Here is a 15,652-nt window from a genome sequence, read left to right as displayed (position 1 = left end):
GTGAAAATATTTTCTGACATTAAACTGGTCCGTGGCCCAAAAAAGGTTGGGGACCACTGGGGTAGAGGATGGTGCTCTGGGGAGGTACTGCACGTGCAGGGTGCGCGAGATTGTGATTCTATTTGTTTAAGATTATGCTTTTCGGGAAGGGTTGGGGAAGGGAAGCTGGATGAATTCTAAAGTGGGGGGAAGGGTAGGCTAAAGCAACCACTGGTAATACCTCTGCTTTTAAGACTCACATAATTTATTTCTGAGGCTGCCTATGACACCACGAGCGCAGTGTGTGTGCGGGTAAATGTGAGGGGGGAGCATAGGAGTGACGTAGAGACAGGCAGAGGCAGGCGGGCAGACACGGGAGCGGACCTGGGAAAGCCCATTCTGGATGGACCCTCTTAGCTAAAGACGAAGAAACTGCGGGCTGAGAAGATTAAGTGTCTCGCTTAGGTGACAGGCCAGCACCAGGACACAGTTCTTCCAAATCCCAATCCAGTCTTTTGCTCTAGAGTAGCTGTCCTCAAAGAATAATGCCTGGCCCATCATCACCAGTATCATCTGAGAACTTCTTAAAAATGCACATTCTTGGACTCCATAGAAGAAGCACAAGCATGAGTTTTTAGGAGCTGAGCAGGACTTTTGAGGACAGGACATTGTGGACATTACTCATTCATAAGATCGCCAGGATTTGGAGCCGACTCAATGGCACACAACATACACAAAGGATCAATTACTGCCCTGACCGGAGAGCTCAGTTGGTTGGAACATTGTCTGAAGCGCAGAGGTTGCCGGTTTGATTCCCGGTCAGGGCACACACAGGAACAGATAAATGTTCCTCTCTCTCTCTCTCTTCTTCTCTCCCTTCCTCTCTCTCTGTCTAAAATCAATACAATAAACATTAAAAAAAAGAAACAACCAAAAAACGAAGAATCCAGTACTACCTGTCTGCTGTGGGTTAGAAAGGATCTTGCGGCCCTGGCCGGGTTGGCTCAGCGGTAGAGCGTAGGCCTGGCGTGCAGGGGACCCGGGTTCGATTCCCAGCCAGGGCACATAGGAGAAGCGCCCATTTACTTCTCCACCCCCCCCCTTCCTCTCTGTCTCTCTCTTCCCCTCCCGCAGCCAAGGCTCCATTGGAGCAAAGATGGCCCAGGCACTGGGGATGGCTCCTTGGCCTCTGCCCCAGGCGCTAGAGTGGCTCTGGTCACGGCAGAGAGACGTCCCAGAGGGGCAGAGCATCGCCCCCTGGTGGGCAGAGCATCTCCCCTGGTGGGCGTGCCGGGTGGATCCCGGTCGGGCGCATGCGGGAGTCTGTCTGACTGTCTCTCCCCGTTTCCAGCTTCAGAAAAATACAAAAAAAAACAACAACAACAACAAAAAAGAAAGGATCTTGCTGGCAGAGTGGGAAATGGACCTACACGTGTGTCTCTCAGAGGTAATTAGCCACTCGGAATTTTAATCCTGGTCTTCCTCTTTACGTTTCACTTTAAGTCACTTGATACCTAAGAGTTTATCTACTTTTTTCCAAGAGAGTACAGAAAAAAAGATAGCAATTCTGGTATGTTCAAGTCCAGGGACTTAATTATCTGAGGATGATGGTGGGATCCTCTCTGTGGTCCAAGTCACCCAGAAGGTCTCTCCCCAGCCCTGCTTCCCATGATCTTGCGAACAGTGGGTTCAGGCCTCTTAGGAATGTGCATCTGGCTCCCCCAGCTGGATGGAAAAACTGTATTCTCTAGTTATCTTTTTTTTTTTACAGTGAGACAGAGAGACAGAGAGAGGGACAGACAGGGAGAGATGAGAAACATCAATTCTTCATTGCTGCACCTTAGTCATTCATTGATTGCTTTCTCATATGTGCCTTGACCAGGAGGCTACAGCAGAGCAAGTGACCCCTTGCTAAAGCCAGCAACCTTGGGCTCAAGCCAACAACCTTTGGGCTTAAGCCAGCGACCATGGGGTCATGTCTATAATCCCACGCTCAAGCCAGTGACCTTGGGGTTATGAAGCTGGCGACCTCTTGGTTTCTAACCTGGGTCCTCGGCGTCCCAGGCCAACACTCCATTCACTGCGCCACAGCCTGGTCAGGCTCTAGCTATCATCTTAATATTTTCCTACTCGAAACCATGATTCCATCCAGTACAGGCCACGCCCCTAAGTGCCCGTTGTGGGAGGATCAGTGATGTAGCTCCTCAGATGTCAGGCAGGACAGGACTCCTTGCATGCTTGTGTTCCACAAGTCTCCTTTCGACTTGTTCCCTCCCAGAGAGTCACTCTGCTCATAAACACAGTCGGAGAACTACAGAAGCTGAAGCATGTCCCCAGTGTCCTCATGAGCAACAGTAAATGAGGGATTGCTTTGTAACCAGCAATTTGGACCTTCACTCTCAACCCTGAGCTAAGCATTCTAGGCCACATCCTGTGGGTGCCGATGAGGAGCTGAGTGTACTAAGAATGTCCACCCAGAGCCTCAAACTAATTTTAAAACCATCCTGACTCTGCGGTGTCAAAGTATTTCTTTTTCCATCTGCCCCCAGACTAGCCAAGATAAACATTATAAATTGCTAATTCTGAACCGAATGGCACTGCTAACATTTTAGAAAGGGCAAGGGAAGAAAAAAATATATAGTCTTTGTCCTGGAAAAGTTAAAGACACAAGGACATGATCTGAAGATCATTTAAACTGCTCTGCCTTTGGTGTGGGACAGCCCATCATCCTGAGAAGAGGGGAGACGTGCCGGGGCCTCCGGAAGGCAGCCTCCACCCCTCCATCTGCTGTCTTCCTCATACCTGCTCTCCTCCCAGTCTCTCGGCTTCTTGGTCTCATTTGGTTTAATGCAGCGAATGTAGTGAGGGGTACATTTCATCAGGGTGCTCACAAGGTCATTGGCTTGTTTCTAGAAAGGAAGAATAACATCCATTAAAGACATGAAACTCTCTGAAGCAGACGAGCTTTTAAAGGAGATCTGTGAAACTTTATTGTGGAAATTGATAGCTAGAAATTAATCTTCGTGACAATTTCATTCAGGTATACTGCGCTTTCTTATAGCTCTACTGACTTTAACAATAATTTTTAACTCTCAAATGGGTTTGACATTAGATTTTTGAAAGCAACTAGGCCTTTTTAGTACAGTTAATAAAACAAACAAAAAACAAATAAAACTAACACCCAGTAAATTTTCATAGATCATTTTAAAAATGAGAAACAGGCCCTGGCTGGTTGTTTCAGTGCTATAATGTTGGTCCGGTGTGTGGAAGTCCTGGGTTCAATTTCTAGCCAGGGCACACAGGAGAAGCACCCATCTGCTTCTCCACCTCTCCCCCTCTCCTTTCTATCTCTCTCTTCCCCTCCCACAGCCAAGGCTCCATTGGAGCAAAATTGGCCCCTGTGCTGAGGATGGCTCCATGGCCTCTGCCTCAGGCGCTAGAATGCCTCCAGTTACAATGGAGCAACACCCCAGATGGGCAGAGCATCGCCCCCTGGTGGGCATGCCGGGTGGATCCCAGTCAGGCACATGTGGGAGTCTGACTCTCGGCCTCCCTTATTCTCACTTCAGAAAAATACAAAAAAAACCCCAAAATAACAACAAAAAAAAGAGGCATGACAGTTATTAACAAATTAATTTTACAAATATATTGTCCACATTTTTGGGGTGGAGAGGCAAATTATTTGCCAGGATAAACCAGCAAAATCCCCTCTTTTCTGGCAACCCAACCAATGAAGCATCTGCTATCAAAATGATGGAAATTCATAGTTAGAGGTGTGAGGTCCACAAAAAACTCAGAATTTAGAAGCCTTTTTATATGACATTTCATTTGCTTCCTTCCTCAGCCTATCCTTTTACAAACCTGCTGCCTCTGAGCCCTGGTGGTCTGAGAGGTCACTTACACCTTCACAAAGCTCAGCTACTCAGTATCAAGTCATCTCTCACTACCCAAGCCCTGGGTACCCAGAGAGGAACTGGGTTTAAGCAGAAAAAGCCACATAAAGCTGAAATCACTGATAAAGTATTTCAAGTCATAAGTAATCATAAACGCGGTGTGAAGAAATAGGAGCAGAACCTACATCAGCGTCCACTCCTCCTCTGAGCTGAGCACGCCCTGTGGGTCCAAAGACGGGCACAGGCCCATTACTCTCCTAGGCAAGTCAGTGCGGAGGGAGAAAACCTCGGAAGGGCAACAGAGACACAAAACAGAGCTCCGAAGCCAGAAAACCATTACAAAGTCAGCGGAAGGGGTGCGCCTGCCGTAGACAACCCTCTCTCAATTAGGGCTTTTCTGTTTTCACGGGTTTGAGAAATCTGAAACCCTTGAGAAAAACTCTTGGGTACATTCAAAGCAAGATGTTCACTGGTGAATCAAGTTCTGTTGAGATGTGCAGAATATATAGCATTCTTTGCAATGCTTGGGGGGTCAAGGCCAAAGCTGAAGAAGTTACCTGACCAAAGTAAACCCTATGAGGAAAGAGTAAACTGACTCTTATCTTCTTTGTTGATGTAGGTTGTACTTGAGAACAAATCTGAGGATCTTTGCAACACCGGGTGAAGTTGGGGAGGGATTGTTTGTATCGGAGCTTCTTTTAAGGTCCTCGTACTCTTAATTTTTATTAAAAATATTTTTAAATTTAATTAAAAATTTTCAATTTCCAACCCTGGTGGGTTAGCTCAGTTGGTTAGAGCATCAGCCCGAAACACCAACGTTGTGGTTTCGATCCCCGGTTAGGACAAGTACCGAAAGCAGCCAATGAATGCACGACCAAGTGGAACAACAAATGAATGCTTCTCTTTATCTCTCCCTCTCCCCGTCTCTCTAAAACCAATTAATCAACAATAATAAAAAGCCTTTATAATTTCCAAGTAGAGCTTTAATTTTAAGCATTTAATAGGATACCTTTTCACCTTAGCGTTAAGAAAACGAAGAGGCAAGTGTGACTAAGTTTCTGTGCCACCTGACATAGCTCTCTCTAGCTCAAAACAGCAATGGATAACACTACTGAATATGCCTCATGGGCTAGACACATGGATTTTCTCATTTATGCTTCACAATTCTAAGAGGCAGCTACTATTTCCATTAGTATTCCCCTTTCTTAGATGAGAAAACAGGGCCTTAAAGAAATAAAGTATTGCTCAAAATGAACACAATTAATAAGCAATGAAGTTGAGGCTTGAACCCAAGTCTGTGAGCTAACAAGTCTGATTCTTTTTTTTTTTTTTTTAACAGTGACAGAGAGAGAATCAGAGAGAGGGATAGACAGGGACAGACGGACAGGAATGGAGAGAGATGAGAAGCATCAATCATTAGTTTTTCGTTGCGCAATGCAACGAAAACTAGTTGTTTAGTTGTTCATTGATCGCCTTCTCATATGTGCCTTGACCGCGGGCCTTCAGCAGACCAAGTAAACCCTTGCTGGAGCCAGCGACCTTGGGTCCAAGCTGGTGGGCTTTTGCTCAAACCAGATGAGCCCATGCTCAAGCTGGCGACCTCGGGGTCTCGAACCTGGGTCCTCGGCATCCCAGTCCGACGCTCTATCCACTGCGCCACCGCCTGGTCAGGCTCAAGTCTGATTCTTAACCACACTGCTCCCTGACTTTTTAAGGAGGCTATGGGATAATCTAGTGTGATGTGAAAGAATTAAGCCAGGATCAGACAGAGCCTTTATGTTGTGGGATAACCATTTCAATAAACAGGACTACATCTTAACCATGACAATTACCCTGAATTTAGCAACAAGTCAACTTTAGATGCTCCCTGAGGTGGTCAGGAAGCAGTAACTGGATTTACCCTGACTCCAGGCAAGAAGAGTCCATGAGCCCATGACCTACCAAAGCACTTGCCCAACAGAAGTGCGACTCAAAATCTTCAGACAGGCAAGTGAGAAAAGGCTTAGGGCAAAAGCTCCTTGTGTTACCCTCAACACAGATTATTAGCAAGCCTGAATTCGGGTCTTGGTTACATGATAGATCACCAAATTGCTCTGGTCCTCCGATTCCCCATCTGTACACTAAATAGGCTGAACTAGAAGACCTGTACTATCTTAAAGGTTAGAATAGGTGGTAAAAGTCAGCCAGTCCAGTCGTCACATGGTGTTGGCGCCTGTCACGTCCTCTCCTTTAGAGGCCAAGTCTCACTCTGAAGCTGCTGCAGCCCAGTCCGCTTTGCCAGCTCTGAGCTCGATTCCATTGCCCTATAGCATTGATCTTTGGCTTTCATTTTAAAACTGGCCGTGTCCACACATGATGTAGAATTTAGTGAAGCCTCAGCACCAAGTGTTATTAAATGTAGAATATTATTACTTACAATCATATAAGGAGAGTTCTCATCAAATGCATATTCTATTAATTAAATTTTATAGCTCAGTTTTAAATTTTAGAGAATTAGAATACAATAAAATAACCAACACTAAAACTACCTTTAAGTTCATTTTTCTCCCAAGGAACTGAAGATCCCTTTAAGTGCTTACACCTCGGTGATATCAACCGGATACTTAACGTCTGCAAAATACTGTGGCTACAGAAGGGATAAGAGACGGAGGCTCGGCTGTGCATCTCTGAGAGGTGTCTGCCAGGGGATATATGAACCAGGGAGAAGGCCGTGCCCGTGGGGGAGCACAGCGGCAGAATGACACCAGTCACGCCATCCACCAAGGAGGGTATCACTGGGTGAGAATATGGACAGTAAGTGTCCCCTAGTCAAGTGGCTTGACTCCAGGTTGACCACCCCAGATGACAGCAATCCTTGAAGGCCTTGAAATCCTGAGCATTTTGAGCACATCCAGAAGGTGGCAATTTTGAGCATTCAACTAGACAAGGCAATGAAGGAAAGAAAGGAGTCAAGTCTTCCAAGAAGAAAAAAAGGGCCCCTAACCCCACCCTCCTTTTTTATAGGAAACAAGCTCCACTGAGAATCCAGACCGCTTGAAAGTGAGTCACTGTGACCTTGATGATCTGGGCCCTTTGGATCTGAATGTGACAGTCTTGTGACTAGATTTTTCAGCCCACAGCTAATCCTTAACCTTGAAGTGCATGCATGAGTCAGAAGCCTCACGCAGACATTAATATCTGGGGCCTCATGAGAATTGCATCTGCTCTCTGCCCTCAATGCTCTGCTCCAGGGAACTCAATCCAGAGATTTAAATTTCTCTAGTTCTTTGAACACGATTGTCCCTAATCCCAGAGGACTCCTCCCTTCAGCTCAAAACACAGCTTGCATCTGACTGCTTCCCCCAAACCCGAAGGCTTCTTTTGACTGGAATCTTCTCATTGCTATGAGGTTTCAGTGATGGGTTCCTTTATCCAGCCCCTGTTCTTGCCCTCCAGGGCTGGGGAGGCAGCCTTTCGTGCGCGAAACACTCAGAGAAGACAGAGCGAGTGAGTGAACAGAACAATAACCACCGTGGTGTCCATAAGGCTGGGCTTAATCCAGGAGAGCACTGTGAAAAGGACATGTAGGATTTGGACACACAAAGACAGTGAGGGGGAATGGACAGTATACAAAAATGTGTCCACCAAATCAAGCAGAAATGAATAAGCACGGCTTGTGAGGAGGGGACTGGCAGTAGATTGTAGTGACTGTAGTAAGAGATAATAAACAGGCCCTGGCCGGTTGGCTCAGTGGTAGAGCGTCGGCTTGGCGTGAGGGGGACCCGGGTTCGATTCCTGGCCAGGGCACATAGGAGAAGCGCCCATTTTCTTCTCCACCACCCCCCTCCTTCCTCTCTGTTTCTCTTCCCCTCTCGCAGCCAGGGCTCCATTGGAGCAAAGATGGCCTGGGCGCTGGGGATAGCTCCTTGGCCTCTGCCCCAGGCACTAGAGTGGCTCTGGTCGTGGCAGAGCATCGCCCCCTGGTGGGCAGAGCTTCACCCCTGGTGGGCGTGCCAGGTGGATCCCAGTCGGGCGCATGCAGGAGTCTGTCTATCTCTCCCCGTTTCCAGCTTCAGAAAAATACAAAAAAAAAAAAAAAAAAGAGATAATAAACATTTTGTGTTTATTGTTTCCGGGCAGGGTGCTAAATGCCCTACATGTACTACTGAATTTAATCCACACAGTACCCCCTGGAGAGAGGCACCAAGATCTCCATCTTACAGATAAAGCGGAAGAGGCACTGAGTTCGGGTAGCTTGCTGCCAATCACGCTGCTACGAAAAGCAAAGGATGCGAACACAGGTGATGGGACCCCAGAGCCCTGCTGTCAATCATTTGGTGAGCCCGTCAATTATAAAACTGGTGTGACCTTTAACTTGCATTTTTTTTTTTAATGGTTTTAACTGATATGATTAAAAAAAATAGTTAAGTGACTATTTCTCGAAGAATTACACGATTGTTTTGACACCACCTCTAAATTCGTCACACAATGGCTCAGATAACACAGTGCTCTCCCCACGAGGGGCTCCCGAGAAACACTGTAGGAACTCCTCCTGGCTTGAAGACACTGCAGAGCCAGATGCGCCTGTAACCCTCAGAAAGGGGCGGGGGGCTTCGACAAAGGGGGATAGGCAAGTTGCCCCTGTAAAACCCAGTAGAATTCTAAGTACATAAAGTTCCATAATTGGCAAGTTTTGAGGTCTGGTCTGGAAAACAGTCATCAAAACCTGGAATGTGGCTCTGAATCATAAAATTTCTCTGATAGTTTAATGTGAATTCTTTCAGGTTCAGTTTAAAGCCATTTCCTCTCAGAAAGTAGCTGATTATCGTCTGCTCCCTGTTCAGCTCTGAGGTACTTAATAGACATTAGGGGTTTCAGTACAGCCGAGCCCAATCCGGCTTGCACCCTGCGACCTTTCAGCAAGTGCAACATGACTTCTGGGCACCTGAAACCAATCCGTTAATCGCACTGACCTCATCCTGGCTCAGGGGTGCGGTTCCTGACTCCTAGAAAACCCTTCCTCTTATAGGAATCTATAAACGTCCCCAAATAGCACAAACCTTTATTTTGCTTCCGGCAGTAGTTGGGCGCCCTTTCTTGTCAGCTTGCAGATTTTCCGGAAATAACGACTTTATAAAAGGTCTGGAGGAGGAGAAAGAGAACGGATCAGCAGTCAGAGGACTGACAGCCTGCTTCCGCAGAGAACGGAGAGGCGCGTGTGGCCTTGGCTACGGACAGGCCATCTGACTCAAAGCACAAGCCATCAAGATGTGACCCAGGAAAGTAAGCAACGGGGGAAAAAAACAGAGGAGGAATTCTAAGACATAAGCCTTTTAGAGTTTAAACTTTAAAAATAAAATTTAAAACTCCGCCTTTTGAATCCCTCTGCTCATGGGAATTGAGGCACACCACGACAGGACACAACACAGTATGGGTTTGCTGAGTTAAGATAAGACAGACAGGCCTGAGCACAGGGACTTGTACCCAGTGTCTGGATCCAATGCAGACTTCTGCCCTGCTCTAAAGCAGGCTTTCTCAGCCTTGGCACTATGGACACTTGGGATTTAGGGTTGGATAATTCTTTGTTGGGGGGTACAGGGGAGAGGGGTTGTCCTACACACTGTAGAATATTGCACAGCATCATGGCCTTTGCCCACTAGATGCCAGTAGCACACTGCCAGGCAGGGACAATGTCCTAGACAACTTAGTGACTCTTCTGTCTGGCACATAGCCCAGTACACAGTAAGTGCTCAATAAATATTTGCTGACTCACTGAATAAAGTGATTCATATAAATGAGTATTCTGACACTCAAACTCAATTCCTCCTAAATGGATCTTTGGGCATCTTGATTTTTCTAGAAATTCTGCCCAGCAATCTACTTTTTTTTTTTTTAATTATTTTATTTATTCACTTTTAGAGAGAGAGAGAGAGAGAGAAGGAGGGAGGAGCAGGAAGCATCAACTGCCATATGTGCCTTGACCAGGCAAGCCCAGGGTATCGAACCGGCGACCTAAGCATTCCAGGTCGATGTCCTATCCACTGCGCCACCACAGGTCAGGCCCAGCAATCTACTTTTAATGTGACCAGACACAATTATGGATTTTTTGCGGCAAATGTATTTAATCAACAATAGACCATGTCTATAGGATAGGAGTTTATATGGAAGTATCAACTGATCTCAAACTTGCCAGTAATTTTAATTTATAAAATAGTAAGCAAGCAAACAAAAAACTCTGAAAGCATGTCTGCACCTGTCCTAATGCTCACAAGCCGGGGCTGGGGGCTTACCTGACCTTTTAAGGGAGAAGAAACAAGTCGATTTTCTGTTTTCAAAAGAAAAGAAATTCGGAATCTCTGAAGCGCAGAGGTGTGAGTGCAAGGAGGTGCAGGCGCGGGGAGGGTGGGGGAGCGGGATGGAGCGGAGTTCTGCTGACCAGGCTGGAAAGGGACTCGGTTTTGCTTGCATCATAGTTAGGTTAGGCCTTTCTTAGAAAATTATCAGACTTGCTGCTGTTGATTAAGTAAGTTAACCTTGATATTATGTAAATTATGCCCCTATCCATTTCCCAGGACATTGGGAGTCTTCACCGGAAAGAGGGGAGGACAGGAGACAGCAGAGCTGGTCCTGAGAGCTCCAGCAGCTTGCAAGGGCAAAGCTCCACTGCTTCTCCCTCTATAGCTTAGATAGGGTCTTGGCAGAGAAAGCTCTGAGGCAATCCCTCTTGACTTGCCCCTTCCAGAGTTCTTGAGCCATTTCCCAAGTCCTTCAGGGACTCAGGTTAATTGGGTCTTTTAAAGCCATGAACCATTAGAAAAGGAATTGAGTGACCACAGAAAATTCTTGGGATGATGTTCCAAGGGCATTGTATCATAGAACCAGACTGTTCCACTCTTAGGTAGTCAGACATGGCCATCCCAACCCAACCCCACGCTGGTTACCTCTCCCCCAGAATAGTGTTGAAATGATGAGGCTAGGGGCCCTGAGGGGCATGCAGACTGCACTTGGAATGGGGGGGGGGGAGTGTTAGGAATGCAAGGGTGGGCTGAGATCGGAGAAAGAAAGGCTATGTTGAGAGACCAAACTGTCCAATGACGATTCAGACCCAACTGCCCAAAGAAACAAAATGCTGACCACTCCATAAGTTTGTTTTAATACTGGACATTTGAACAAACCTATATTCCATGTCAGATAAGGTGAAACACACTTACAGCTCACTGCTCTGCATAAGCTCGATTAGATCCATGAAAAGCACATCACGGTTCCTTTCACAAAAACCATCCATGTCATAGGACACCTGGCCAGGAATGGAAAGAAATCCAATTTTATCCTTTAAGTCTTCTATTGAAGAAAATATCCAAGTAGACATGGCCATTCTTACCAGAATGTGAATATTTCCAGATTTCATCCTGATCAGTCACATCAAAGCTGTGTGTAGTTTATTTAACTTGTTCGCTCACTTAGCTGGTGATGGCCGGTGGATGCTGATGAATGGTATTTGGCTGCCTACATGGCCCAGAGGAGCTACGTCTCACATATCCCCTTTGCAATGAATTCCTAGGCATGTTTAAGTAATAAACTTAATTCTTTTTTCCTAAATTCTAGCTAAGACAATAAAATAAAAAATTCCGTCTGCTCATTAATCCATTGCAATGGGCCATTTCATCCAAGGCTTTGCAATTTCTCTTACAAATGGTGTCAGAGTTGGATCAATTCGGCCAAGAACTCATGCTTGGAGACTAGGGTTAACAAAAGATTAGTTGGGATGAAAGGCGAGACCACAGGACTAGTAAGTCCCTGAATATCATAACCTTGATGTATCTTTCTATCACCAGCACCCACACAAAAGCTGGTATCCAGGAGGCCCTCAACAATCATACGTTTTATGAGAACAAACACCAAATGTGAACTTTTATCCTTACTCATACTCCTAGTAGGCATGGGCAGGCAGGGAATGAAGCCTTGTGAGTGCTGCAAGAGGCAAGACCGAAAATCTATGCCTTCAGCAGTTAATGTATGTACCAGGTTAATTTGTGATTTAAAAGTACATAGTATATTGTTTTTTGTATTGCCTCCCCAAATATGACTTTGTAAGTCCCATGTTGTTGAATGACTGAATCAATGTCGAATGAATAAAACACAGTGAGGCAGATGAAACTATAGGGGCATTGTTTTCAGTTGCCTCATGAGAAAAAAGATGACAGACCCAAAGGCTTAAAACAAGTACAAATATTGATCGACTTATGACCTATGCAACTTACGACCATTCGACTTTACGACCACAATCGCTAGCCACGACTGCTCTGCGTCTGGCAGCACAAGTATTGCCCAGCTGGGCGTATGACAGTGCGGACCAGATTCCGGCAGCACTACCATCTCCGTGTGCACCATTCAACTGTTATCCCAGACTTGGTACCGCAATTTGTGTTTTGTGTCTTGGGTATTTTTCATCAAACCCCTCCCAAGATGTCTACCAAGAGGAAATTGTCTTTGCAAATATTAAACCAGTTGTATTGGTAAGGCAGTGTTTTACTTAAACCTGACGAATGTAAAAATAAGAAACAAAATGGTGTAGAGATGATACAAATGGCATAAAATGAACAAAGAAAATTATGATATATAACAATAATGAAAGAAAATTATGATAAAATATGACTTAAAGATTTTTATAATATCATTTCATAGTATGTACATATAGCCTACTCAACTTACGACCAAATCGTGTTACAACCGTTCTGTCAGAACCCATCGTGGTCGTAAGTCGAGCACTAGCTGTAGACATTGAAAAGGATAGCTTCCCCATTCCCGCTGACCCTGGCTCTCTGGCCATACCTTTCCAGCATAATGGTGAATAATGAAGCCCTGGTTCCAGCTGTTGAAGTGCTCATGATTCCCGATCTGCATCTGGAGTTTCTGCAGCAGCGTCTGGTCTGCGCCCTCACCCACCGCGTGCATTGTGGCACACACGTCATCCAGGATGCTCATGATCCCAGGGGGGTTCTGAAAGGACCATGAAGCCAAAGCCCCGATTCAGTGACTGTTCTCAACTCATACAATGCTTATCAGGCCTTTTCTTAAGCAAGGAAATAATTCCCTAGATTCAAGATACCATCTTGAAAGTCACTCTTTCCCTTTGAGCAAGAATGTCATTAATAATCCCAAGTGGGAGTCGCCACTTAGATCTAATGATGGAGGGAAAGTCCATTTTCCAAAGAAAACAATTTAACTCCCCAAAGTTCTACTCAGAAGTAATACACAGATCATTTTCTGCTCAATCTTATTTATACTATGTTGATTTTAAAAACCTAAAAGAAAAATTAAAACATTTTCCTTTGACTCTAATTCATTTCTTATTGTCCGCTTTCAGCCCATAACCCCTATAGGTGTGGTTTAACACATTACAGTGGATGTATTCTGTCATGCATTGCTTTTATCACCACACAGCACTATTTTGTAAACAATCCTCATGTTTTACACAGTCTTCATACCTATTATTTTAATGGCTATATTTCATGGCTCTGATATGGTATAGTTTACTTAATGACTGAAATGTCTATGGGTGTTTTCACTGTTTCCAGTTTTGTTTTATAAAACAAAACAAAGCAAAAACCATACTGTAGAAACCTCTGTCTACATCCTTTTTGTTTTCTTTTTTCTTTTTTTGACAGAGACAGAGAAAGTCAGAGAAATGGACAGATAGGGACAGATAGACAGGAAAGAAGAGAGATGAGAAGCATCAATTCTTCATTGCAGTATCTTAGTTCTTGATTGCTTGTTCATTGATTGCTTCCTCACATGTGCCTTGATGGGGGAGGGGGCTACAGCAGAGCGAGTGACCCCTTGCTCAACTCAGCAACCTTGGGCTTCAAGCCAGTGACCATGGAGTTATGTCCATGATTTCACACTCAAGCCAGTGACCCCGCGCTCAAGCTGGCGACCTTAGGATTTCGAACTTGGGTCCTCCGTGTCCCAGTCCGATGCTCTATCCACTGCGCCACCGCCTGGTCAGGCTCCTTTTTGTTTTCTTTTAAATAATTTCTAGGGCTCAAGTCCTAGCGGTTATATGAATGATCTAGAAGGCAGGACCAATTTTATGTCTCTTTATATGCTAAACCATCAACACATATGACAGTCATCTTCTCTTAGAATTCAGTGTCAACTTCTATTTATAAATTGACATTTTACATGTATACACATGTTCGTATTTATCAGAATAAAACCCTATTACTTTACTTTCTGCCATACCAGTACCCACAAAATTAATGTAATTGCTAAAATTCCATGTAAACCAGAGTTGTCACTTTGCCTATTCTAAAATAATGACACAGCGAAGAAAAAGTCATAAAATGTGAACCTGTGAGCAGTGAAGAACCACACAGGACCGATACTTACAACTTTGTTCTCAATGAGGTCACACACAATTTTGTTATTAAAGTACTCAATGGGCGTCCATCTTATTCCCTCTTGGACATACTCCTCCTGTAGGAGAGGAGGTGAGAACTCACATTATTACCCAGTGAAGGCTAGCCGAACTCGGCACATCCGGATATCAAAGGCACATAAATCACTGTGCGAGAAAAACGGGAATGCCTTTTGACAAAAACTTGAAACTTTAATTTTCTTTTTCTAATAGGGGTAGAAAAGGAAGATTCCATTGCTTGGTAATATAATTTTTACTCAATTCAAACCGTATGAAATTTTTACCACACAATCATTTCTGACACTCAAAAATGGCCATTTAATATGGTTTAGACATACTGTTTCACAATAATCTCAACACAGGACAGCAGTGCAGGTGAGCATCCCGGCACTCAAGGGGAAGGCCCCCACTCGGTGCGGTGCTCGGCTAACTCGATGAACAGCACCACACTCTCCCGGTTTTCCTCCTTCCTCCTGGTCTTGCTTTGCTAGCATCTTTCCCGATCTTCACAGGATGCAGAATCTCAGGGCTTGAGCTTCCAGCCTTCTCCTTTTCTCAACCTTCCTCCTCTAGGGGATTTCAGTCCATCCCATGGCTTTAAACAGTACCTATAGGCTAATGACCCCTGAATTAATTTCTCTAGTCTAGACTTTCCCACTGTGTTCCAGACACATATATAAGGTCTATTGGAAAGTTCTGTCCGTTTTGGGAATAAAACAAAATACAAATTTTTCTTACCGTCAATAAACTTTATTAAATAATATAATTGCCATTATTATTAATGATTTCTTGCCAGCGTGAGGGCAATTTGTATATCCCATTTTTGAAAAATGTTTTATCTTTTATGCGAAAAATTGAACCAGTGCGTGTTTAGTATCTTCTTCATTTTTGAATTTTTTGCCCTTCAAAAAATTTTGTAAGGACAAAAACAAGTGATAGTCGGAGAGTGCTAAGTCCAGGAGATATGGTGGATGCGACAGACATGCTTCTGTAGCATTTCCTCCTTGTTGAAATTCGTAAAAATTACAGTGGCGTAAATGAACTTTATCAGTAGCCACGGGTACACTATGGCTTCACACATAAGACTAACGTGAATCAACTTTGTTTTAGTTAATTTGCTATGTCAGTATGTATACATTAAGTGATAAAAATGGGCACACATGCGCCAAATAAACATGCGTACGTGTCGAAACTTGTGATAGAAACGGACAGAACTTTCCAGTAGACCTTATATATTTGATTCTGGAATCTGCACTGGGATGTAAAACAAGCCTCTCAATTATAACTTGTTCAGTACAGTTCTGATTCTACTTTCCCCACCGTCTCCAACCAACTGCTCTCCTAATCGTGCCCTTCAGAAAACAGTCTCGCCAGTGGCCCC

General features: G+C 44.6%; 1 protein-coding gene across 1 annotated transcript in view; it reads right to left on the bottom strand.

Annotated features, from left to right (window-relative positions):
* MYO1E (myosin IE) overlaps positions 1-15,652 on the bottom strand; it is a 239,662-nt gene that overhangs the window by 55,760 nt on the left and 168,250 nt on the right. The window contains exons 13-17 of the mRNA XM_066275467.1: positions 14,244-14,330; positions 12,684-12,851; positions 11,063-11,148; positions 8,912-8,993; positions 2,782-2,888 (exon numbers count right to left, since the gene is read on the bottom strand). Of these exons, the coding sequence (XP_066131564.1) occupies positions 2,782-2,888; positions 8,912-8,993; positions 11,063-11,148; positions 12,684-12,851; positions 14,244-14,330 (530 nt within the window). The remainder of the gene's footprint in view (positions 1-2,781; positions 2,889-8,911; positions 8,994-11,062; positions 11,149-12,683; positions 12,852-14,243; positions 14,331-15,652) is intronic.

The sequence above is a fragment of the Saccopteryx bilineata genome, chromosome 4, assembly GCF_036850765.1.
Source record: "Saccopteryx bilineata isolate mSacBil1 chromosome 4, mSacBil1_pri_phased_curated, whole genome shotgun sequence".
Lineage (NCBI taxonomy): Eukaryota > Metazoa > Chordata > Mammalia > Chiroptera > Emballonuridae > Saccopteryx > Saccopteryx bilineata.
The sequence above is the reverse complement of the archived record's forward strand: the minus strand, read 5'-3'. Positions and strand labels throughout refer to the sequence as shown.